This window comes from Neopsephotus bourkii, unplaced genomic scaffold (genome assembly GCF_033783945.1).
Source record: "Neopsephotus bourkii isolate Nb327-2 ecotype Australia unplaced genomic scaffold, CSIRO-AGI_Nbou_v1 NB_369, whole genome shotgun sequence".
NCBI classification, from domain to species: domain Eukaryota; kingdom Metazoa; phylum Chordata; class Aves; order Psittaciformes; family Psittacidae; genus Neopsephotus; species Neopsephotus bourkii.
In genome coordinates this window covers 1,817,471-1,843,834 of record NW_026900875.1, presented here as the reverse complement: position 1 = coordinate 1,843,834, position 26,364 = coordinate 1,817,471, and the positions used below count along the sequence as shown (strand labels likewise).

General features: G+C 43.2%; 1 protein-coding gene across 6 annotated transcripts in view; it reads right to left on the bottom strand.

The window, feature by feature from the left end:
* Positions 1-26,364, bottom strand: part of LOC133209908 (lipoma-preferred partner homolog) — a 313,797-nt gene that overhangs the window by 205,004 nt on the left and 82,429 nt on the right. For 5 of the 6 annotated variants that reach the window (XM_061348850.1, XM_061348844.1, XM_061348846.1 and 2 more), the window contains one exon: positions 4,996-5,197. In XM_061348850.1, the coding sequence (XP_061204834.1) occupies positions 4,996-5,188 (193 nt within the window). In that variant the 5' untranslated portion in view covers positions 5,189-5,197. Of the gene's footprint in view, positions 1-4,995; positions 5,198-12,836; positions 14,154-26,364 lie in introns of those variants that run through there. The other variant, XM_061348848.1, reaches the window with a different exon arrangement.

Genomic DNA, 26,364 nt, shown 5'->3' with positions numbered 1-26,364 from the left:
GGTCTTGCTGTTGTGCCTTGTCTCGTGAGTCACTTGCTTTGTCCTCCAACCAAAGGAAATGGAAAAAGATGGGTTTAAAAAAAACCCAAACAACAAACCAACATTATGAAAACCTCAAAGGCCTTCACGTGAGCCTTGCTGTTCACTGTATCTGAAAGCCACCAAAGGAAAGGAAGGAGAAAGCAAGAACTTGCTTTGATTCCTGTCCTTTCTTTTAGTTTCCATTGTTAAATCCATATTAACTGTTGCTGCAGGTATTATGGTCACCAAGCAATGTCTGGCACTTCTCAGTAAGTGAGGATAGACTTGCTCCCCACCCTGCCACCCTTCAAATGATCACACATGATGGCAGAGGAGGCACTTTCAACCTGCAGGGAGCTGTGGCAGAGTCCGTGAATGCTGGACTGGAAAGCCCAACCCTGCAACTCAGGGGGCTTTGGGCAGCAGCCTCCCAGGCCTCACTAGCTGGGCTCCACCTGCATCAGCACAGTGTGTTTTCTCCTGGACTTGCACTGCTTTGTATCTGAGGAGTTTCATTTGGCGGGGAGGGAGAACGCAAAGTCAAAAAGAGGTTTTGAAGCTCTGAAAACTAGCTCGAAATTAAAAGTATCCAAACCAGAAGGCAAATCACACTGCAAACCTTGCCACTCACTATGCTCAAGCCACCTGATGGTCTAAAGAGCCCCAACTCAGGCTTTTCTAAGCAGCTCAGTGCCTCACCCCCGGCATCATCCCAGTGCATATACCCCACACTCCATCCCAGCTGCCCTGACCCAGCAGCATTTGTTTCAGAGCTGCCAGTTGTCCTCCCAGTGACACAGAGCCTGCAAACTCACACCAGCCCCATCACCACCAGCCCCATGGCAGCGTGCACAAAGTCAGTGGATCAACCATCACCAACCTCGTTCTGTACCAGATGCCTCCTTAGTCTGCCCTGGAGACTTAGACCCTGTTTTCTGGGACTAGGGGAAAAGAAGAAAAGGAAATCTGCTTCATCTGTAAGCTGTAAATCCTCTCCATCTTCCTGAGGCCAGCAGAGATGGGAACAGCTGTGTGGCAACACTTCCCCAAAGCCCCAGTCCTGTTGAAGATGTTGAAATACCAATTTAAATGTCAAAGCTGGAGAGCCAGAGAGGAATATGTGGCAGGGAAAGGAGGTAGGGCACGATAGAATCACAAAAAATTTGGAAGGGACCTTCAAAGATCACCTAATTCAATGCCCATGCCATTGTCAGGGACATCTGTTGCTAGATCAGGTTGATCAAACCCTGTCTAACCTGACCTTTGGGGCATCCAATGATTTGAAAGAAAATGAAATTAATGCTGTCTCCCCAGAAAAAGGCATTAATTTGCTTGAAAGACTTTTTGCTCAGTGAGTACAGAGAACAAGACCTGTTCTGCACACTTTCAGACAGAGTCTGCTGAGGAGCAGAGGGAGGGAGGCAGGTAGCACCAAACACATGAACATACAGAAAGAAGCCAACTATAAGAAACAGACTGTCAGGACCCATAGCTGGATGATGTAACGTATGTATCAGGACCCCTCTCCTCCCAGCACAAAGAGAAGACGCTCTCAAACTCTAAATACATCCAGCTCCAAACTAGGACCATCTCTGGCCCCAGTTCTACACTTTCAGAGCCACTGCTCAAATGTCTGGACATCTAATTTTGATTTCCAGCCTAACTCACTAGCAGCTACACTTCCTTCCCATGCACACTTGTTTATCTTGTAGAAAACCGTCTTCTCGAAGCACAAACAGCCCTCCTCCCTCTGTGTGATGAATACAGAGCTGTGTAAGATGTCAGAAACCTGCATGTCCTCGGGACTGCAGTGTTCATGCCTCCTGGGATCAGGCAAGGTTAATCCCTCAGAAACTGTCACAGTGGGGAATACTAACTTTAAATCCTCCAGAAACCCAGCCCAGACAACACCACGTGGACGTCTGGTCCAGTGTTTGTAGAACCTATAAAAACACAGCTGTGCCTGCCTCTTTAGCTAGCTGAATGGCAGACCTGTGCAGAATGTTAATCAGAGCTGTGGTCTTACTGATCATTATTATTATTATCATTACTACCACTACTGCAGTCATACCTGGGGCCCTCCGAACGGATCCTTGCAACAGCAAGATGGAATCTCTGCTTTGATAAGTTGAGAAATCTAGTTTGAAACAAGTTGCAAGTCACAATGGCAAATAGCAAAGAGAGGGGCTCACAGCACTATGAAAATTGCTCATTTAGCTGGTCTAAACCATGCATGCCTTGAGTGCTTCCAGTCATATTAAAATGCTGCTGGTTTATAAACTGTTGGTTGTTGCAATTTCACCTTTTTTCATTCATTTAACCGTTTCTTTTAAAGTTCCATTGAGTACCTTTTAATCAGCACCTTCTGGCTGATTTCTGTGCAGATGTTGGGGGGGGAAATAATAAAATCAAAGTCAAGGTGAGACCAAAGAAATGCCTTTGGTGGGAGGCAGGAGGAGAGGGGTGTGCAGCCAATTCTCCACTGTGCACAGAGTCTGCTCCACAGCCTGTCACTCCAGTGTGCTTTCAATGTGATCAAGAAATAAAACCACAAAATGTGATCAGCTCGGCAGATCTGGTATGTGCTAGCAACATACCTACAAAAATATAATAACGATAATAATAACAATAATAATAGAAATGCAAGGCCAGAGGATGCATTTTCCCAAACATTAAAAGCAATGAGCTGAAGAAATTAATGGGAAAGGAATTTGCTGACCTCCCAGAGAGATTCCTAACACCATTCCTGCAGCCTCTGGTAGCAATGAACCAACTCCAGCAACATGGCTGGGGCAGGCAAGGCTGTGCCAGGCTGATATGCACGGACACTTTCTGCCCCATTGCAGCTCTGGGATAGCACTTCCCAGGAGCAGTGCTGCTGCTTGCACTCATCTCTGGCAGAAGGATGCTGCACTGTGTGCTACCTACATGCTGGGCGGAAAGCCCACATGCCTCCAGTGAAGCAGCTCTGGTGGGACAGGAGGGATGAAAAAACACTGAGGTAGAAGGGGATGCTGCAGCTCTTCCACCTACAGACTCACAGATAACCAGATGGGAAAGACCTGTGACCAACAGAGAACAAATTTAGGCAAAATGACTCACAGTGCCCCTTTATGCAGGGAACCAGTGGGGCATGGAGCTGTCTCCCAGGCTGAATTACTACTGCAAAAACAATGGAGGTAATGGACAAAACCCCCAAACAATTAGGAAGCCTGGACGAGAGAAGGGAGCCTTAGAAAGTGAATGAAGCACGCTGGACAAAATATTTTCTCACTCTCCCCTTCTTGCCTGCCAGATCCCAGAAGCTTCATATTCTCAGGGTTATATATGGCTAGGCTAATGGCTTTGCACCAGCTGCTGACACCTACCAGCAGCGTGTCGCCTTCTGAAAGTGGATTAGCTTAAGCTGCAGGCAGGCTGTCACATCACTAAGCCAGTCCCTGACCAGGTCTTGGCCAACCTGGCTCTTTCAGTCCTGCCAGATAACGATGGGATCTCCAAAAGCACTGAAAAAGTCTCCCTGTGAGCTTCTGATGTCTTCTGGTTTATAAAAGACCTGGCAATGCTCTGCTGTTTGCAGGACCAGGTAGTCAGGGTTGCATGAGAAATATATGCGTGCCGCATCTCCCCTTCTCAGCCTGCAGTGCCTGCTCTGCTCTTAAGGAAAGCCTCCTTCCCCAAATGCCAAGAAACTAAGAATTTTTTAGATGGTGATAATGTTCCTAAGTCACATATAATCGGATCTACAATCATCAAAGCAGCGACAACTAATGCACACTGACATCTTTCACAAAAAAAAATAACGGCTAATCAACAGCGATTTTCCTAGGACAACAAACCAACCCTAATGTCATTTTCCATTATTATTTTAAGAGAATTAGAAGAATAAGAAATTCCAATTAACTTGATGGTGACATTTTCACTGCACTTCAGAAATGGATTTTTTACTTTTTTAATTCCAAATGTCTTTCTCTTCCTCTTACTCGCTAAGTTTGTTACTGAAGGCAACAGAACAGGTGCATACGACTTCGCTTTTCCCTCCAACACATTTTCTTTTTTCGTTCTGAATTCTCCAAAGTTAGAGCTGCAGAGGAAAGAACTCGTCAGACTTTTCCAACTTTCCTACAAAATGTCCTTAGCTTTAGAAAATTGCTCAAGTTTGAGATTTAATATGCTCGTTTGTTGTTCTTTCTCCTTTCCATAACTCTGTAATCTTCCTGAAAACGCATATGCTTTAAAAGGGGGAAAAAAAAAAAAAGCCACGAAGAAACAGATTATATTTATCTTACTGCTCTCTACACTAAATAGGGAAAAGTGGTGATGGAATGAAGCAGAGCATCCAAAACCAAAAGTCAAAAGGTTTGCCTATTTTCTTGAATACAACCAAGATTTCACTTGTGGAGGAAGAGGGAGAGCAGAAGGGAGAAAAGTTTTCCACCGGTTTCTAGCCACAGTAAATCACCAAGAAAAGGAAAGTGGCCACTCTAAGACAGACACTACTATCCTAAAATCCTTGTCTTTCACTGTTTTGCTGCAGGAAGGTCCCATCACACACTCTCCACATTCAGCTAGGGGCATTTAACTGGCAGGTTTCCAGCTGCAAACCCCAGAGGCATCCCCAGCTGTGCTCCCTCCCTCCATATGTCCACAAGCCAAGAACCCAACTCCCACACTTGCTGCTGGACTATGTGAAGAGAGGAGGACTTCTACAGCAGGAGGTCGAGGAAGGCTGAGACATGGTGGTTGTTCTCTTGACATAACCACTCCAAAGGCTTTTGCGATGGCTACGTAAACGTCCTCAGAATTATTTCATATGCAAGAGTGTTCCATAGTAGAGGGAAAAGGTTAAAAACAACCTGAATCAAACCAGTAGGCTCCCACAAACAGATCAACAAAGAACACGTCAAGAACAGCCTGTGTTAGCAGTCAGAATCAAACTGCTGTGGTTCATTCCTAAAAATAATAAATACATACCATCACCTCCTGGTTGCTTGTATGGGTTGTACTTTGGCTTGGGGGCAACGACAGGCGCAAACTTCTTCGGTGTCTGCTGGGTAGACACTGAGATACTGGGAGTCCCAAAGGTGTGTGTGGTCTCCATCCTTGCAGTAACATGACCAACAGGCTCGTTGGTACTCTTGGGTGGCAGCCAGGACGGGTGGGACATGGTTCAGATCTGAGAGGAGAGATGATGAGAGTCACAAGTATATTAGCAATTTAGGATGGGGAAATACAGTTGCGAACCTACTACTCTGCAGGCTTCTAAAATCAAATCTCAAAACCCTTTAACATATTTAACTTGCACATACTTATCTTTAAACATATTGGTCCTAATGTACAGAAATTAAAATATAAACTTGTATTTTTTTCCCCAGGAGGTCAGAATTCCTGATCAGGTTATTGGTGATACCTGCAAAACCATTACTATTTTCATCTCCAAACTAAAATGGATACAGGCTGATACCCTGGAGAAGCCCATCAATCCTACCATCCATTCAGCATAGTAGTGATACATTTGCCTTTCACTGTTCAGCTTTTGTGAGTACATTAATATATAATAGTGCAGATGCTCTGGGGACAAGTGTAGTCACAGATAGGCAGACACACTTCCAAAATACACCTTTAGTACTTTTTCACATGCAATTTAGAATGCACACAGCGATTTTCATTCAAACTTTTAAGAAAAAGGTTTTCAAAAGCAGCTGATCATTCCTGATGCCTCCATTTCTGAATGCCCAGCTTAAGATATTTTAAAAGCATGTCAGTTCTGAAAAAATGCCAGAATTCCACAACTGCTGACAACCAGGCTCCTTCCAGACATCTCAACTTGTGTAACAGAAAAGGGAGGCAGCCCAAATCATTACTTATTTATGAAAATCTTGGCTTTGGCCTCTTAAAAGCCTACATCACTTTTGAGAACTGGACTCAGATGCTACTGAAAATGTAACTCATAAAAAAACAAACCACCCTGTTCATTGCAATAAAGAAGTGCTTTTCTCTACACACAAACCACACTTGCTGGGTAGCAGTGATGATGGTCCTACAGTACTATCAAGATGGTCCTACACAGCTGGATTTGAGATGCGATGAAGAAATGAAGAGACCACACAGACAAAAGCCAATGCTAATTATGAAGCTTTTGAGCCCTCTGTCCCAGAATGGTTTGTGTTAGAAGGGACCTTAAAGCTTATCTAGTTCCAAACCCCTGCCACAGGGAGAGCTTCTACTAGACCAGGTTGCTCAAAGCCCTGCCCAGCCTTGAACACTGCAAGGGATGAGGCAGGCACAACTGCTCTGGACAACCTGTTCCAGTGTCTCACCACCCTCATAGTGAGGAACTTCCTCCTAGTATCTAATCTAAATCTCCTCTCTTTGAGCTTAAAGCCATTTCCCCTTGTCCTGTCAGTTTTGCCCATGCTCTGCTTTGGTGTTAGGACTCCTCAAGGCCATTGAAAACAGCAGGCACCTATGACCCAACCAAGAAAGATTTGTTTTAATCACGGAAAAGGATCAGTGCAAGTAACAGAACCGGGCCATGTAGCAGAGTGCCACTGCAGAAAAGCTCTTCCATCTGAGAACAAGGGGACAATGCAGAGAGGCAACTGGATTTGCAAGAGGTGGTCTGTAACTGCAGCAAATGCAATATACCAGGGACGAGATGCAAGAGAGAGCTGTAGCTCTGCTGAGCATGGCAACTAAGGGCTGTATTAGCTTGTGTGAACAATTTTCTGCGCTCAGAAGAGGGGGAAGAGGAAAGGGGACAGATGAAAGGTGAAGACCACCTTGGAGTGAAAGCATTACCGAAGTCCACAATCCTACAACACTAACTATTCTGACACAGCTCTGTGGTCACGCATGCAGCCTTCTATTTGAATTGCTTCCAAAGCTGAGAAGTGCAGCCACATACAGTTCATTGATATGAGGGAGGAATGCAGGCAGCCACAGGCCCACTCCTAGTCTACCTGGGCATATTCTTGGTGCCACACAGCTAAGACTTCTGTGTACACATGCTTCTCAGAGAAACAAACAACAATAAGCTCTTCAACCAGACCCCAGGACTATATGGAACATTTAGGCAAGAAGGCAGAATATCTGATAGCCTACCTACCTGATAGTCTAGGCTGTCTGTCTAGAGAAAACAAAACAGAAATCACACTTCATTTCCCTTTTCTCCTAAGTTGGGCACACAGATCACCAGAAAAGCTTACAAGAGTAAGCTGTTGGGACTTAGAAGCAGAGCTATTTTGCCCACTCATCCTGGCTGGTAAAACATCTGCATCTTACATGCTTTGTGGTGGAGCAAATTCAGTTGAGTCCTTTATCAAAGAAGCAAATGAAATCTCTTGGGTATAAACCAGGAAAAGTAGTCCTGTGGGTTCCTGAATTTATAACTTGTCCTAGCTATTTGCTGTTAGCAATGCTGAGTCACTCTTGGGGAAAGGAGCAAGGTCCACATGGAATCTGGGGACAGTATCTCAAGCTAACAGCAATGACTGTTAAAACTGATGTATACGTATGCGTGCTTATCCCAGCCCGGTAAGTTCACTCCAGGTAACAGATTTCCTACTTGAGTCATTTCTACTTAAAGTCCCAATGTCTGACCCAAAACTAGTAGATAGACAATCTGTGGTCATCTTATACCTCCATCACTTCTTGTGTGGGAGAGGAACCAGTAAGTGCCAAACATTGGTTCTAACACTTGTGGCTCTTCCTCACGGTGCAGTCTGACCACTCATCGTGCACACAGCACTTTAGCGATTCCTACCACTGGTAGGTGAGCTCACTGGAAGGTGAGCCTGTTGCGCTAGACAGCTGATACCAGTGAAAGCCATCATGACTGGCTTTTAATGAGGTAAATGGGAGCATGGCAGAAGCACCCTGAAGATGGACAAGTATCCAGGACTGAGCTGCAATGACAGAACTTTCTTCCCCTGTATGACTGACGCCTGACCTTACATTAACACTGCTGAGCATCATTCTGAAAGCAAGAAGCGAAATGCAGGTCTTCTCCACAGGGCTGGAGAGGAAACCAACCACAACGGGTGAGGGCAAAAGGCACGCAAACCATGCTCCCACCGCCTTGTGCTTCCCGTCACCCACACCAGCCCTGATGGACCTAGAAAACAACGCCACTCAAGCAGTAAGATTCACCTACACTCCTGCCTCCTCCTCCCATGTCCTTCAGAAATGTAAAACACATCAATAAAATTTAGGCAGCTATCTAGGTTTTAAGAGCAGAAAGCAATGAGGGCACTGAGCCTTAAGAGCTAAATATGACAACTCTGCACTCTGCAGAGTTATTACATTCAAAGATGACTATACCTTACTCATTGCTAAAAGCATCCTGGAGCTTTATTCTGACACGTTTCTTAGCCTCTGGCTTGACATCTCATATGAAAAGCATTCTGCTGCATGAAACACCATCAGACCCTGGACATCACCTCCATACTAATTCAAAGCAAAAAAAATCCTGGTATAGACCAGATTATCATCATTCCTGTTCTGGAAGCTCCCTAGCTGTGGCTTAAGCTCCCAGGCAACATGTCTTGGTCCCACGGAGCTCTCATGGTCTGTCAGGTTTATGGCAGGGATGGGCTGAGTGATGCACAAACCAAGAATATCTGCTTCAGTAGCCACGTTGCGCAGTGCTAGTGACAGCTGAAGACGATGTGAATCTCAAGGAATAAGTTTAAAAAGCAGACTATTCTTATGGACAGTTTGGGAGCATGAAGACCACACTACCCTAACTCAATTGCTTAACTGCTCACTATAACCTGGCACATAGGTCCCTCCCAGCTACCCTCTAATGCATTTGTTTTCATGGTGGTAGTATTTTCTAATTGTTTCCCCATTAGCCTTTTCTCTTCCGCATTCTCCTCCTCTCATTTTCTGTTATGCATTTGCTGCCACTCATTTTGGTATCTGTGCCTTGACGATGTTTTCAGCAAGTTCCCTTTTCCTCATCTGTTCCAGCCCTAGCTCTCTAGCCTCAATTAAATTTAGCCTAACTCCTTTGTGAGATCAAAAAAAAAAAAAAAAAAAAATTAATCCTTTTTTAACAGCTGAAGCTAAACTTATGGGTTTGCTGTTGTTTCCTTCTCTCTTTCTTCCACACCCCCATTTTTTTAACCTGTCAAAAGGCTAAGAACAAGGCAAAATATAAAGGGCAGTGGCTTGTAGATGGGCACAGTGCCCCACTCTGCAAAGCTGTCTATGGTGGAGCACCCTGGCTAATTCAGACAAAGCCATTTGTGCTCCTTCATCACTCTTTGCAATATTGCCTGGTTTTCAATCAGAAGCTTCTCTGGAGAAAAACAGATGAACATTTTGTGATGCGAACAAGTAATCAAAACAGCAAAGGGAAACTTGGGCTTATAACCAATCCTCTTACTCTAAAATTACTCTTACATATGTCACCGCCTCTGCATCATTGTGGTTCCTCCATTTGGATGAGAACCTTCAATAGGTAAAGGCTGTCCTTTTCTGGCTAGCCAGGAAACACGATCAGCAAATGCATGTTTCACTTTTGTCTTTGAGGTGTTTCCTTCAAAAAAAAACCAAACCCAACTTATTTCTGCTGGTTATACAGCAAACAGTAATGTTTTCAGAAGTTTCTAAGTACATGTGGGATGCGAGATTGCAGAAGTTAGTGGTCACAAGAAGGATAAAGTCACTGGGAAACTGAGAGGAGAAATAGAACAAACTGTATTGGATGATGCGGGCTTTAGAGAACCAGTGAATGGGTAAAATGCAACAAAAGGAGCATCAAGATGGATGGGCTGGGGGAACATAAGAAGCAGGACTGAAAAAAAACACCCCACAATCATGCACACTGGCAGGGGGCAATATGATGAAGTGCATCTGCTCGCCTTGGCTGTCAGGGATGGAGCTGTTAGAATAGCTGCATTATCCACTTCTAAGGGTGACTATAGCAACCTCCTCCTTGAAGGGTAATAGCAGATGGAGTGAAAACCATCAAACCCAATTTGATCACTTTGGTCTTCAAAAGCAATACCCCTCCACTGAAGAATAGCGAGTTTCACCCACTTTTTGCTGGACAAGCCACTTGTCCAGCAAAAGTAGCTCACTGCTCCTTGGATGCCAAATTCATAGGGCCTGATCCCTCTGCTGCTCAACCCAATGGCTAGACCACAGAGCTCTCACTGAGAAGTTAAAACTGTAGGTGAAATCTACAGTGGCTCCCACATTTCTGCTCCAAGCAAATAATTCATCAGGCACGCTTTGCATTCAGTGCGCCCCTTCCTCACAAACATGAATGAATCTAGCCACCCAACATTTAACACAGCCAGGCTGGAACAACCTTTGCCATCAGAACGTGTGTCCCTGGGAACCCTCCTAGAGGGACAGCAACCTCTTGCTTCTCACTCAGTGCTGTGTCTTGGCTGAAGCCACCTGCATTTCTTTCTGCTACTCTTACACAGCCATCCTCCTTGGTCACCAGTAACTCAACAGCTCCATTCCTGATCTGGCTGTTACAATTTTTTCCTGTGACTCCTTACTCACTGACCATTCTGGCAATATCCCTTTTCCCAAATATACTGCCCCACCCCAAACAAAACTAGCATAAATCTTCCTTATGTCATTACTTTGAAAGCTCTTCTCATTGACCATCTCATCTAGCCCTTCTGCACTGTGCAAGGCACAGAAATCTACCCAACTAATATACCACAAAGCTTATGTTGCACTAAAGAATATTTGTTATGAAGTACACGTAGCCTCAACTGAAAGAATGCAAGTATTGGAGAACCCACCACAGCACTAGGTAAATTGTTTGAGCAAGCAATTAAGCACCATAATTACAGCTTCTCCTTTGTGTCTGGCTTTAAATTATCTAGCTCTCCTTCTAACCACTGGATTCTGTTATGCTCTGCCATCTGCATTATAGACCTGCCTCTCTTCCTTATGCAGATCCTTTCAGAACAAAGCCAGGTCATTGGTTAAATTAAATCAAAACATTTAAATTAAGTATCAATTAAACTCACTGTGAAGAGCAGAGTTCTCTCGGTTCATTCATGTATATTTACTCTGAACTCTATTCAATTTTTCAGCTACCTTTTATGAAATGGTGGATGCTAAGCTAGCATAACATCATTTTTTTCAAGAACAGTAACTTAAAATGGAAGGGGTAAAATGATGAATAATATCAAAGCCAAAAAACAGACTGAAATCAGCTGTGGCTGCCCGAGGTTCTGTTATCCCTCCTTCCTTGGAAGCATTAGTCATCACCTACTTTTGGAGGCAGAGGATAAGACCAGACTAACCATGATAAATAACATTAAGAGCAAAGACTGAAATCCCACTGCATAAATAAGGAAAACAATGTGCTCTGGTTCTATCATTAGGACAATCTTAATGCTGCAAGTTCAGAAAATTCTAGCCATGAAAGAACACACCTCAGCAGAGGAACTGGAATCCATGAATCCCAGGATGAGACTGCATTATCTAAAACTGTCAGACCAGGAATATCAATAGAAGATAACACCAGGCAATAATAAAAGCTTGACAAGGTTTTTTTTGTTGCTTTTTTTTTTCCCCTTTTTTTTTTTAAGTGTGTGGCAGTAAGTGTTTGGTTTTTCTTTTAATTACAGGATGTCATTCACCTTTGAGAAGCAAAGGTAAAACAAGGAGGGTTCCAAGCCAATTTAGCCTCACATCAGATAAGCAATGGAAGAGTAGAGTACCAATTTGTCTACTCTTGAAATTGTTAGTACATTCATCTCTGCGACAGGCTGGCTCTTCCGTGATTAGACTGTACCCAAATAAATCTTCATTTCATTTTCATATTTATAACATGGAGCAAATACTCCTTGGATGTTGATGGACTTTGCCAAGAAAGAAGAATTTGTCCCTGAGTTAATTAAGCTAATGCTTCACAGAGGGTAGCAACAGTGTTCGACAAAAAACGAGCAACAACAGTCTGTGCTTCCAGACAGTCTGCTCTGTCTTCCATCCCACTCCTTCCTAAATCCACTGGGCTTGATGTAGGTCCATGATGTTCTGTCTTAGTACCACCCATGCACAGTTAACCATCACTGCTAAGGCCAAGTGACTGACCAGATACAGCGAATCAGGACCTTGTTTGCTCACAGTAATGCAACTGGAAGCCCTTCTGGGGCTTCTCTCTGATGCTATTCAGGAGCATGATCAAGACACCCCCTTCCTGGATAACAAAGGTTTGCTTCTGAAGTCTTACATGAGCCATATGTAGAAGGGCAGACTGCATGCTCCCCACTCTTCCTTCTCTTCCATCCATGTAGAAAACTCAAAAGAGAAAATCCTTGACATTACTTCACCTTCCAACTGTGTTTTAAAGATCAGCTCTAGCACTGAACCAAGGGGACACCCTTCACGATGCAAAATCATGCCACACATTGCCCCTTTCAGCTAGAGGTGCAATATACAAAAGACTGGATGTTTGTGCTCTAAGCTTATTTGTCGTTTTCTTTTTTTTTTTTTGCTTGAAATTCCCAAAAGCACAAACCTAAATGCCCTGCTAAAATGCAGTTCTTTGCATCATCGCCACTTCACTAATTAGCCAAAAGCAGTAACTTTTGTTAAGTAACTGGTCTGGCTGACCAGAGAGATCTGCTTTTTACAAACTCCCAAAGCTGCTTGTTTCTCTTGGCACTGTTCCCCTTTGAAAGTTAAATGAATTTATTTCTCCATTTATGGCTGATGATCTTTAGCCATAAAGCTTTCCTGCTTCTTGTGGCCTCCAAAAGAGGACATAATGACAAAATTCTGGTCTCATTAGAGGTCTTTAACCAAACGTAAGAAGTGCCATAGGTATTTACAAACTTAGCCCAAGCTCTCCTGGGATGTCTTTCCCATATGGTAGTACTTATCCTCATCAGTTTTACATCATATGTGAAATTATGTGATTTGGGTAATTGGGATTCCTTTTGAACTCCCTTAATCGTTCCTGATCTGCACAACATCTCACCAAATTTAAGTCCTGTAACATTAACCAGTCCAAAGAAGCTCCTCCCACAGACCCTCCCAGCAGCAAATTGATTCTGGCTCTTTATGCTCTTCAAACTTCATATCAGCAACCAGGAGAACCAAAAAGCTTCAGGGACAATTCTAAGCACTGGGAATCCTGTGTGTGAGGCTGTGTGACCATCATCACCAGAGCAGAGGAGAGCGAGCAAGGGTCAACTGAGCCGCCCACATGACTCCGAGGCATGATGAAGAAGAATAGAACATGCTTTCACCCTCCAATGACTGCTTTCATGAACATATGCAAAATTGTTGCACATGGTCTCCAGCTCCTTGTGACATATCTCTCCCTCAGACCAGGTTTCTTTGCTTGCACCCACTTTATGCTGTTTATGGACATTTCTTGATGCCTTTCTTTAGTCTTTCACAGCAGATACCAGCTGGAGCAAGCTTAACTCTCCCTCTCCCTTAAGGTTTCTTCCAATTGCCTGGATAAGGCAGAGTTTTGTATCTTCAGCTCAATTCCCTCAAAATAAAATAAATAAATACAATCTAAGTTGTTTCTTCAGTTTAACAGGGCCAAAAGCATTCACCAGTTTCCTACTGTGGGACATCACTAGTGTAATCACAAGAATTAAAGGAGAAAGAAACCTAGTTAGAGTACTGTTTGTGCTGAATTATTACTCAAAACGTATAAACTAGTATCATCCCTCTCTGACTTTAACAGTTTCAAATTTCCATGGGATCCTCCAGAAGACCTGATTTAAATTCAAAGTTTGCCCTGAAAATGGGGCTGGCCCAGATGACCTCTAGACATCCCTTCCAAAAAGCAATTATTTCATTACTCTTAAACCCAGACTTCCAGCTGTGACTTTATCTGTGCTCAAAAGGGTTTGCAGCAATACAGCTATATCCTGCTCAAGATATGCCGGCATCTACTGGCAATGCAACATTATATTCCTTATTCTCTAGTTGCAATGTTTCTCAAATGAATGCAGCATGTTCCCATTCTTTTAACTAAATAACCAATAACTGGAAAATAATCCCCTCCCCACCCCCAGCATGGCTGCACCCACACTTCATTATTTTGCTAGCAGATCCACACCAGTTTGGAATGGGACTTTTTTTTATGTACTGTTTGAGTACAGTATTACTCAGACACAACAGGAAAACATGAAGTCCATAGCAGAGACTCTAGCAACATGATCATAAAGAACCATCTTCTCTCTGCTACAAAGATGCTTCACAGGTTAATGTCACCATGAATATTGTTCACCAGATACCAACCCCATATCACATTCATTCTTACAACAAAACTCTGCTGCTGGGACAATGTTGGTATCAACCAAAAAATTACCATTTATTAAGTTTCATTTTTAGCTCATTTCTCTTGCATCAGCTTTGACAGTGAAAAGGTAGAAGGGCAAACTAAACATAAAACTTCTTTTCTCTCCCAGTATAACTGCATTAATAGTTTTGGGACTAGATGCAGGCTACTTGAATTTGACTGCTGCTGCATAAAAGCTGGCAAACAAAATCTTCCTTTTATAGCCATGTCACATCCCGGTGTTGGGTGACAAGCTAGGCTTTAAAATCCCAATAAGTTGAACTTCACTGGCCCATGTGTGTTGAAAAGAAGACATAATACTGGCTTCCTGGAGATTGATGGATCTATCTAATCTAGTAAAACTCCAATGACCACATTACAATTTTACCAGAGAGCAGCCCAATTCTTGACTTCTGTGACATGAGACAATCCTCAGCTACTCCAAATATGATCATATGGGATAAAACATTAATCCAAGGCTTCAATTAGTGGTTAGAAACTAGGGCAATAGAGGAGGTAGACCTGGTGGCCAGCCCAAAATGCTTACTCAAATACAGCAAAGTCTGTGGTTGAACCTTGAGAGCTGAGCCAGGAGGTAGCTCTGAGCCAGACCAGCTCTTCCAATTCTTAAAGCTTCTTCTCCTGGCAACTTGACATACAAGTTTTTGAGAGTGATGCTGCAACACAAAGAAAAGTTTTGAGATGGATGTTTCAGAATTTGTGTATAAAATGAGAGAGCAAATATAATAATAAGGACAGCAAAAGAACAGGCGGAATGATGCAGAAATCTTATTTTAGGATTCTCAGACCTAAAGCTCCATTACACAAACACTGTTTTCCTGTACACAATTTATTTTCAAGGTCCCTCTGCCAAAAAAAAAAAAAAAAAGCTGCCTTTATTCTTTTGTGGCTATATTCATTGTCTTGCCTGTGCCACAGCTCAGTACTTGGCTTCCTACTTCAGTAAGGCACTGCCAAGCAACATAGAGCTTACCCATCAAATAAAGTGATAAAAGGACTGGACTTCTCAGCTGTTGGAGACATACTGGAATCAGGCTGATCAAGAGAGTCCCACATATGACAAAGGAAATCAAGACAACAAGGGGTTAGAAGGGTACAGGTGTTAAAGCAAGAACAGGCTGTTTGGATGTTGATGCTGGCTGTGAACAAGAAGGAACCATGCAGAACTAACATTCAGCTCAGCAGTTAGATATCAACAAGACCCTAGTGAGACCAAATGGGACCATGGCAGCATATTGACACATGGATAATTGTACTAGCTTTGCAGAGTGTTGTGTGTATATGTTTCAGCCTGGGGAGAAACAGCAGGGATCTGAGCTCAGTGGGAAACTGATACAGAGTGAACAAGGAAACAGTGCAGAGCTTGAGTGAGGCTAGCATGGGTGTAGGTGGGTTTATTTACAGTGGGTTCCCTGCACTCCACTTCTCTTCTAAAATAGCTATGGTTGCAGGAAGAGCCAGCTGCCGTCACCCCTGTAAGAAAACATATCTGCTACTGGCAGTCTGAACCCCAAGCTATTGAGAGGGTTTCTGTGAATAGAAAAGCAAGCTGCAGCCCAGAATACAGGCACAGCATGGGCCCCACTCAAGGACATGAGCATGGTTTTGTGACACCTCAAGGGGCTGGCAGTATGAACCAGACTTTGAAACTGAAATAACTAAAAGGCCAGCAATTAATCAATTAATGGGAAAGAACTGTGTCCAGGATCAAAATCGTTAATCCCTGATTCTTTTCCTCCAACCTGATCTACTTAACTTTTTCTCCCTCAGATCCCAAGCCGTCCTAGAAATCAGAGTCTCAAGTATGACAAATCCCTAGATGATTTCTTCTCCTTCCTGAGCAGTGCACCAACCTGTGCTTTTTGTGGCAGCTCAGCCCATGGCACCTTGCAAATAATCAGGGGAAACAACCTTTTTCCTATGATAAAACCTATACCCTAACACACGGAAGAGTGATATTGCTGCCAGATGGCTGGGAACTGATGCTGCAGAGAGATTGCTAATGGAAGCAACACATTTGAGTGTATTAAAACTGCACAAAAGGAAGTACACAGACCCCTAACTACAAACAGTCAGAAAAAAAGACCACATTTCTGAGTTTCACAACAACAGGTGATTTAACATCAAGACATGAGCACCCCAAGGTATTCGTTTCGCTTTTGCAAAACAAAGCAAAAATAAATTTTTAGAGTGCTTCCTCCTTAAAGAAGCTAAAAGCCTCCAGTACTGTCAAGAAAGAGAAGAGGATCTCTGCAGATTACCAAGTCCTGCTTTTAGCAGGAGACTGGACTATCATCAGCACTGGGTAAGGTTTACTGTGCTTTTGTCCTTGAAAACATCCAAAATGGAGAACTCTCTGCTATCTGGTGACTTGTTCAAGTGCTGCACTATTTCCCAATGAAAATATTTTTCCAGTGCTCCAGCTGAATCTCCCAATCCACTATGTATGTCCATGGCACTTTATTTTGCTACCTTTACAGAAGCATTTGGCTTTGTCATCAGCTACCCCTGGCAGTAGTCACAGGGTGCCACTTTATCACTCCTTTGTCTCCTCTTCATTAGACACAGGAAGCAAAGTTTCTCCGGCCTCTTTTTGTAGGCCATGTGCTCTAAGGTTCTTGACTGTCCATCTTCTGGACCCTCTCCAGCTCTTCCACATCCTACTTCAACTGGAGAACTCAGGATTGAATAACAGCCTCTCCAGCACAAAGTAAATATGAAAAATAACTAATCTCAGTCTACTGTCCAGGCATCTCCTGAAGCAACCCCATACCTAGCTTGCTTTGTTGGCAATGATAGCACACATTGGATTCATATGTGACCTGGTGTTTACTGCCTACTCCAGGTCCTTTCCTCAAGCAACAAAGAAGATTAGAAGACATATTTTGAGATGGTGCCTAAGCTGGGAATGCTCCAGAATGTCCATGGCTACATGGACACAATAAGACAACTTATAGCTCATTGAGAAGACAACTGTTAAAAGAGGGGTGTTCTGGAAGTATGGAGAAATGGGTGAAGAAGAATTATTAAGAGCAAAGGCAAGCATGACATGCCACTCTGGAGCACATCAAGATAAAGCTCCGTTTTAGTAACCATTGGGCATTAGTTCTGCTCCAAATAGAAATGTGTGACTGAAGACAAGTGCTTGAGATTTGATTTTCAATTCTTTGAAACTCATAAAACCACCACACACCAGCTAGGAAACTGTTGTGCTTCCCTTCTACCAGTGTCCATTCATTCAGGAACAGTGGTACTCAAAGCTCTGGGAGAAAATTCCTCAGCTGGTACAAACCACAATGCCAGCAATGAAATTAACCCAGCCAGGCATCCACACAGGTCTTGCAGTTTTGCTCATTATATTAAAAAGCTAACTCCAGTTGCTCCACCACTATCACACTGATGTCTTCTGTTTCTGACTACCCAAGTTAATCCTTTATTCCCTTTCCCAGAAATCAGTATGAAGTTTTGTTGTGACAAAAGTTTCCAAACTAGACTGGCCACATCGGTTCCCTAGATGTGGAACAGCTCAAATCTGAGAGTATCCAGGAAGACATTACAAAGCTCATCTATCTTCACTGCACCTTCTCAAAAAGAGTATGTGGGGAGGTGGAGGAGAGGAAACAAATCATCAGCAGAGGGAATTTTGGAGTGAAGGAAGAACCGAATTCTTAATGTATCTAGAGACAATGACACTGATGCATTTTAGCCACTGCTGGCAAACACTTGCATTCTGCTTTTGAACTACACTAGGGCAGCTGGGCCATAGAGCTGGTAACTGCACAAGCAGCTCTGTTTGTCAAATGCCCTCTAATAGCTGCTACCACTATGTCACAAGTGTAAGGCAAAGCATGTCCCCACACACAACTAAGCCTCTGCTAGGCATTTCAGCATGCCTTTGCTGTGCAGTGCACATATTTTTCTTTCAAAGTAACACAGCTGCTAACACCTTAATCATTCCATGGGGCTTTCAGCCCCCCATCCCCTTAAGTGCTTCATTACCTCCAGTGCACTCCTGCAGAGCTCACATCCCAGGTAAACTGTGTGAGCACAGCTCTCTGTCAGCTAAAGGAGGCAAACTGAATTGCAGGAGATCAGAACCTGTGCAAATCAGGTCTATCTACCGTAACTCTTCATTCCCACAAGTTTGGCCTCATTTATTGCAAAATATCTAGGACAAAAGGCAAGACAGCAACAAGAAACCACCTTTGAGACTGAAATTATTGCATGTTTCTTTTCATTAGATCCTGTGGGAGAGAAGATGCTTGCTCCTCTACATGGACTCTCTAACGGGCTATGGAAACCAGCCAAATAACATTAACTGAGGCACCTGAGTTGTGTGTATATCCCAAAAGCTTTCTTGTTTTTAAGTTAGAAACTGCTGCCTTAAGTCATAAAAATACAATGTTTTGAAATTGTATTATGTTCTTGGCACAGAAAGTAAAATAAATTGCAAATGCAACCAATACAGAAACTTGAGCTGCCCTTTGTTTCTGCAGGACTTAAAAGACTAAGGGGAAAACCTAAGCAACAAATTAAACTGATCCATGGAAAAATGGAGTCTGTTAGGACTAGTATGCAAATACCTGTTTTGAAACTAGCTTGCACACATGAAGGCATAACCTACCCTTTGAAGTTTCTAGGTTGCTCCCATCAGGTTCCTTGAGATGACACTGCTGGAGATGTCATCCTGAGAATCAATTCCAAGGCGAGTCCCTTTTTAATGCAAGCTACATCAGGGCCATTTTTTGTGAAGCAACACCACAAGGGAACAGCTTCACCTGCTCTCTTCATGCCAGCTCTGCCCTCCCTGCTATGAGGCCCCCTCTACAATCCATTGCCTTTCCAATTGAAGCTATGAACTAATGGCTTATAATGATGCAGAAAGGCTATTTAATCATGCAAGGAATACAAACATATACACGTATGTATGCATACACATGTGCACATCCCTGCTTTTTTGATTCTACATAATTTGCTCAGGAAACTGGTAGAGGGAAAGAATCAGGAGAGGAACCAACAGCTGCTCACATGAATCAACACTTCCAGGCTCTCTCTTTTGCAGCTCATCTCACTCATACTTGTGGTTTCAACATGTGATTCACATTAGGCCCCTCTGCCCACCATTTGATGGTTCTGCTAAACAGATGTGAATTTATTTAGTTACAGAGCCTGCTCTTTACACTGCCTCTTTGTAGAACAGATGGGTTTTTCTTGTTTTCCTGCTCAACAATATTCAGATAACAATCATACTCAGCACACAGGTTTGCCTGATGATTTCATATGAAAAAGAACAACACATGAATGCAGACATGATCTCACAGGAGCTCTTCAGCAGCTAGGACACACCACGAGAGGCAATTGTACTGATGGAGAATGCCAAACTGCAACACCAGCAGCACTGAAAGAAGCTCAGGACCTCTAGGATTCCTGAGGCCAGACCCATAACTTCAAGCAAATGAGAGATGCATGCTGCACCTAGCAGGGTACAGAAGATACAGCTTCTCCAACTGCCCATCACAAAGCACGCTTCCTCACACAAGAACTATGGAAGAGCGAGCAGAAAGGCAAGCTCCTGCAACATTCATGGGGACATGAAACCATGTGCATCTCCAGGGACTCCTCAGCATGGTGAAATAGCCTGGAAAAGCTATTCGCTCCCTGTGTGGGCATTCTTTCTGTACTGAGAGTGCCTTTGGCAATGGATGAAGCAGAACTGCACAAAGGCCCTCTCAGAGCAGAATAAGACTGCCCACATGAGAAGTATGCTCAGAACAACTATTGCACTTTAAATTCACACCCTGACTTTGTTTCACAATACTCTCCCTGAGCAGAAAGGCCCTAGGCTTCAGATTCAGTTTCTGCCCATATCATCAATAGCTGAGCACTGCTCTCATCTGAGGGTAGAATATGGCCTATACAAGAGGCCAAAGTACAATCTGTGAGAAGAAGGATGAGCTTCACACTTACTTTGCACTATCCTGTATATGGAGGTACCTCTATATTGCTTTTATTGCTTTCAGGAACACTGATGACTTCATCCCAGCAAATGGTCCTGCTATGTGGGTAAAACATCTCTGCTTTACCACAGAAACCATGCACAGGATATGTGTACATTGTGCACATGAATGTCATGCCCACTCCTGTGCAAGGATCTAATCCCTTTCAAAAAACTGCAGCCCCTAGGTCACAGCTTTGCCCTCTATGCATTGCCCACCTGTTATAAAAATGACCTCAGTTTTTAGGATAATCTACTTAGGACTTTCATTAACTGACCAGGGAAAGAAAAGTTACATATGTACACAAACACTTTAAAGGTGGTTACATTAAAATTTGGTTATCTGGAGAATGAGACTCCAAGTTTCGGAAGGGAAGCAAAAGTATAATTCTCTGCTTAAAAGGCACTCCAGGACATGGCCATTAACATCCCTCCCTTGGGACCCTAAAGACGAAATGCTAAAAAATACGTATGGCTTTTTTTTGGGCGTGTGTGCATACACTTAAGTAATATTAAAAATCCAGTAGGCATTAGGCAGATTTCTTTTTACTGCTTAATAGAATAAAATAAGAATAGAATAATAAGTGGGACTGAAAAGGACAGATGAGTTCTTGCAGGGGGACAGGCACTTCCAGCTACAAAGCACCTTGTGTCTTCTAAGAGTTTTTCTTTCTTTTTTTCTTGATAAGCTCTGAGCTACCACAATGTAATTTTAATTCCTGTTAATGACCATGCTATCCAAATATCTGTGTATAGACCATACACCAGCACTTCACTTTTTGTACATTTTAAGAAGCAGCAAAGCAAATTACTGTGAAAGAGAGACTTTCATAAGCATAAAGCAAATTTACATGCCCAATTCCCAAAGGCTGGATGCCTAACCTTCGGTGACAGCCCTCAATAACTTTCTCCCAGCAGCCAAACAATGTGCTTTCTTTCGTTCATGTAAGCAAAATGAAATTCCCTCCTACTTCATCCTACCTGCTCTGCAAACCTGGTGGGGTTGGTGCGTCTGCTGGGGCAGGACTAAACAGAACATGGGATTAAAGAACAGGGCTCCCCTCCCGTATCTTTAGGTTATGTAGGAAATCTTTCCAGGTATCACTCTCCATCTGTATCCTCCCTTCCATGTCACCTCCATCCAGGCTCTGGGGACAACATTCAGCCCCTTCTCTACAATACTTTGAGTTCAGGGACAAAAAGTGCTCTGTAAGGGCTATCCCACTGCACAGTGCACAGGGCTGAAAGACATCCAAAATGCAGAGTACAGATATACAGATTTCAGTGGAGGGCTAAAACTGAGGGGTAGTTGGAGCTGTCTCAGTTGGCAAATGCTCATGACGTATAGCAGTGAGCTGTTCAGTAGAAAATGAAGAAAACATTTTGAATGCCCTCCTAAAAAGGCACAAATAGGTCCAACACTCCAACAGAAGGGGATTTTTTGCATCTCTGAATGATAGTGACTTGCTTTTATGGCCTGCGGCTGCTTGGGAAATTCAAAGCTATTTCTCTAAAGAATTCATTTGGACAAGCTTTATGGCTTTGATTAGTTAACTATTTTTTAATGCTAATCCACCCCAGTGATATTTGTCCTCCTTTTCCCCATGTGCACAGAAGCACAGACGCAGACAAATACTACACAAAAGCAAACATTAGCTAGATGAACAGCCAGGAACAATGACATCCAGAGCCCATAACCAAACACCAACTTCATTTTGTTATGTTATGTTCTTTTCTATTCTAGCAGCTCAAGATCCTTTGGCCCAGGAAGACCTGCTTAATGGAAATCAAGGAATCAGATTTCAATGCCCAGCAGGTTTAATGCTTACACAGTGATTTGGCCACAACTATTCTCACTCAAGTAAAAAAATCTAAATAATTTCCCCTAGAAGTTGCAATAAAATATGTGGCTGAAAGACCTTATTTGAAACTTGATACAAACGGCTGCAAGTAGCCCAACTGCTATCTCACCCTCCAGATGAGCATATACAAGGTGCAGAAACAGTGATTTGCAAAGACTAAAGATGAGTCAAGAATATGGCTGAAGTTACCGGGCACCCATCATCTTACTGGAACTGCTCTCCAGTAAGATGGAGAGTAATTCCAGGCTTATAAATTGATCACAACACTAAGTAAATCTCCATTTACAATCTCAGCATAAAAACTTGTGTCCTTGTTTAGGGCATGAGAGTCTTAACTGTGTTCCAGGAACACACTAAGTATCTAAGCCAATAGTCAATTACCTGTCATGGTAGTGGCACCACTGTGGCATTCTATGACATACGTAACAGTCAATACACAAAGACACAACCCAAGTAAGGGACAACCCCTGTCCTGCAGATCGTTTGGTATTCAGGCTGCTACCTAAACTGCGTTGGCTGCCTTTGGGTAACAGATTCAGGCAGTATTTCCTGTGGCAGAGAATTACACAGGCTGGTTACCCTCTGTGGAAAAATGAAGAAATCCTGGAAGCAATTTTCTGTCTCAATTGTTCCCAGAGCACAGGAACAATCTTTTAGCCCTCTTCCTATTTTCTGCTCAATACCATCAGGCTCAGTGGGCAGAATCCATCACGACAACACCTTGGTCTGGGTCCTGGAAACACCCACGTGAAACTTTACACACGAGTAGCCCTACTAACTTCTAATATTGTCAGATTTGCACTTGGCCACAAAGTTTTAGAGGACAAAACTGGATCAGAACAAAATAGGTGACAAAGTCAAAGTACCTGGGAAATGTTCAGTCGCAGGTAGGACCAGTCTTCTCTCAACAGCATAACACAGATAAACAGTGTTTCTGATGTACATTTCTTAACCTAGCCTTTCAAAATTCATTTCCAGATCTTTCAAGGAGATCAGGGAACAGCAGCTGTACCTGAGAATTGTGCATCACAGGTAGAGCTCATAAATCAACAGATCATTTTCTCAAACTAAAGGTGTAGGAAAAAAGCACAGATACTTTCTACAGGAAACAACAACAACAACAAAACAACAAAACCACACCACGCCATTTTAAAGAGAAAAATCTAAATGCCAATGGCTTTCTACCACAGCCTGACAGCATTCCCATGCAAAATTACCACCTCAGCACTGACAGCATTTGAGGTGTTAAAAGCTGGTTTCTGTTTCCTGAAGTGCCCATGCAGACCACACCTAAAAGGCACCAACATCGCAGTGCACTGGGGATTCCCAGGCAGTACAGACTGAAGAGGTGTGGTTTGGCTGTAAGACTGACCCAAGAGGGGGAAAGGACTGGGTACTGCACACCAAACCCCACCACTCTACTTACGTGGCAGCAGTGACTCAAAATAGAAATTTTTCAGCATTTTGACAACAAATACTTTTCACCCAGGTAGACACCCACACTCAGAACTATTCAATCAGAACCTTATTTTCCATCCAAGAGAGTTTTAATAGAAAATGTTCCATTTGCCCTAATCAATGGGGCTTAAACATCAGTCAAAATATTTTCTTGAACTGAAACCTTAAGTGCCAGAGTGGGAGAACAAGCTCTTCAGATAATCTGTCTCCAAAGGCAGGTACTGACCTTTTTTTAGTAAAGGTAATATTTAAAATACTGTTACTTTTCAGCCAGTGCTGCTGGGACAGAGTGAGGGAGGGAGGCTGCATGCCTGCTGCAGAATCGCATGGCCAATCTTAGTATCGCTTAATTTTCAAATGAGGAATTTGATAATAAACAACCTTTCCCTTGTACGCAAACATTTCTAATTTCATGCCCTGCTAATCATACATCTGTTAGAGCTCCTTTTCTATCCACTGCAGTAACAATAACAAAAGAAAAATCATCACACTAACAATGTGGTTTGCCTAAAATGAAAATTGAATAATAATCAATTGTCCTCTCTAGCACGAGGGAATGCAGCAAGCAGCAATGCTCGCTCGGTGGAGGTGACAACCACATGGTTTGAAAAGTGACAACTTCACTCTGTCTTGCCACTGGCCCTTGCTGCTGGCAGCCCCTCTGTCATCAGTCCTGTTGGTATAAGAGACTTTTTGGGACTAGCTTCACCAGATGGCATCACTCATGCTTCCTGGTGGTCCACACCAGGCCCCACCACCAGCAAAGTCTCTCATGCAGCCATTGCCTCACCCACCAGCCACATCCTTCCCCCTTCCCTTCCCCTCTTTATTTTTTCATCTTCTCCTCTATCAGTATATTACTTGTGAGAGATGCTACAACAATGACCCTGCCTTCCCAAATCTTTTATCACTGGTGAGACTCTGTGGGCCTCAGTGTACCAAATTTCAGACATGTTCAGCTCCCTTGTCTGTGCCTTCCATATACAAGAGTTTCGAAGTAAACAGCTACTCAAAAGTGCACTTAAATATGTATTACATCCCTGAAATCAAGCTCTGATCCCTTCGATAATGTCAGCAGAAGGGTTGAGGCTATTGTTTAATAGACATGCCCATCTGAAACACTAAGTTAATCAGGCTCCAAGAAACACGCACAATCAAGACAACCATCTGATTTGACTTAAGGAAGAAAGATTTTAGGTGACACACCAGAACAGGTTGTCCAGAGAAGCTGTGGATGCCCCATTATTGGAAGTGTTCAAAGCCAGGCTGGATGGGGCTTTGAGCAACCTGGTCTAGTGAAAGATGTCCCTTCCTACAGCAGAGGGTTGGACTAGATGATCTTTAAAGTCCCTTCCAACCGAAACCATTATTTGATTTTATGATTCTAAGATTTAGTATTTTGCATTGCCCATACTCTTCTTTTTTGGACTGCTGATACACACCTTTTGCCTTTTTAGACTCCTTCCATTCCCATAGCTGTGCTGGTCCAGCTCCAAATCAGAAATACTGCACTTGTAAGACCTACACAACAGTAACTCTGCAAGTTTTAATAAGCAGTAGGAACCCATCTGAAGGCCCAGGCAAGGTGGCACAAAGATGTTACGGGCAGAGGTACATGGCTCTGCTACACCTTAGATTCCTCTCTGGCCTCCAAGTCTTCACGTGAGCACACCAAACCCTTTCCTTCCAGAGGTGTTTTCTGAAGCCTAGATGTTTCCTAAACCTACATAAGCTCTCCCTTGTCTTCATCATGAACAGCAGTTGTTTGAGTAATCAGCTTTAGGGAGACTCGAGAGTTTTACTAATACCAATTAATTACTCCCATTTTGCAGATAAGCAAACAAATAAAAAAAAAAGGGGGGGAGGGGGGAATATTCTGGTCTAAATTCACAAAGGGGGTTCAGAGAACAAGCACACTCCTTGACCTGGGTCCAGGGTAAGCCAAGCCACTGGGGAAGCCACTTGGCATCCCCAGCCCCCGCCTCCTCCTCCAGGAGCAACAGCAACACTGCCCTGCACAGCAACCCCTTCAGCTCACTAAGAATGCACAAGCATCCTTTGCCTCAAGTTCTTTATTTTACTTGTCCCTTCATGCTAAAGCTACAGGGATTAGCAATGTTACTGTACAAGCCAGCTTTTATTACTGAAGAGACAGTTTTACCCCAGCTGCCCTAAATGTGGAGTTATACCTAGAGGCATCAGTGCTGCTTAGTCAGGGCTCATATCCACCAGTGCTGCTGCCTGAGCCCCAGCACACAGGAGGCTTGGGGCAAACACTGGGAACACAAGGTAAAGGTGATCCAAACCAGGCTATACCTAAGACCAGGTGACCACAGTCAGCACAAACACAGGCACTGATACATCCCATCTGTCAATATACAAAAGCATTCAGCTCTGCATCCTTCCGACCTCTAATCAAAGTGCATTCAGTCAAACAAACCTACCAGACTCTACAGTGAAAAGGGAGGGGGAAAGAATAAAAAAAGACTTTGTTGAGCAGAAGTACCGAGACACATTTGATGTAATAGTCATATGATTAAAAAACTGTCATATCAAAGTTTTCTGCAAAGTAGGAACACTCTGACAGTTCATATTTTAAAAACTGACATTTTGATTCATTACTGTAAATAGCACTCTGTATTAAATATTGTGACAAGGCATACAGTGTATTTTTTGAGCTCTATAACATTTAGGAAGTACTGGGTTTTTTTAATTATTTT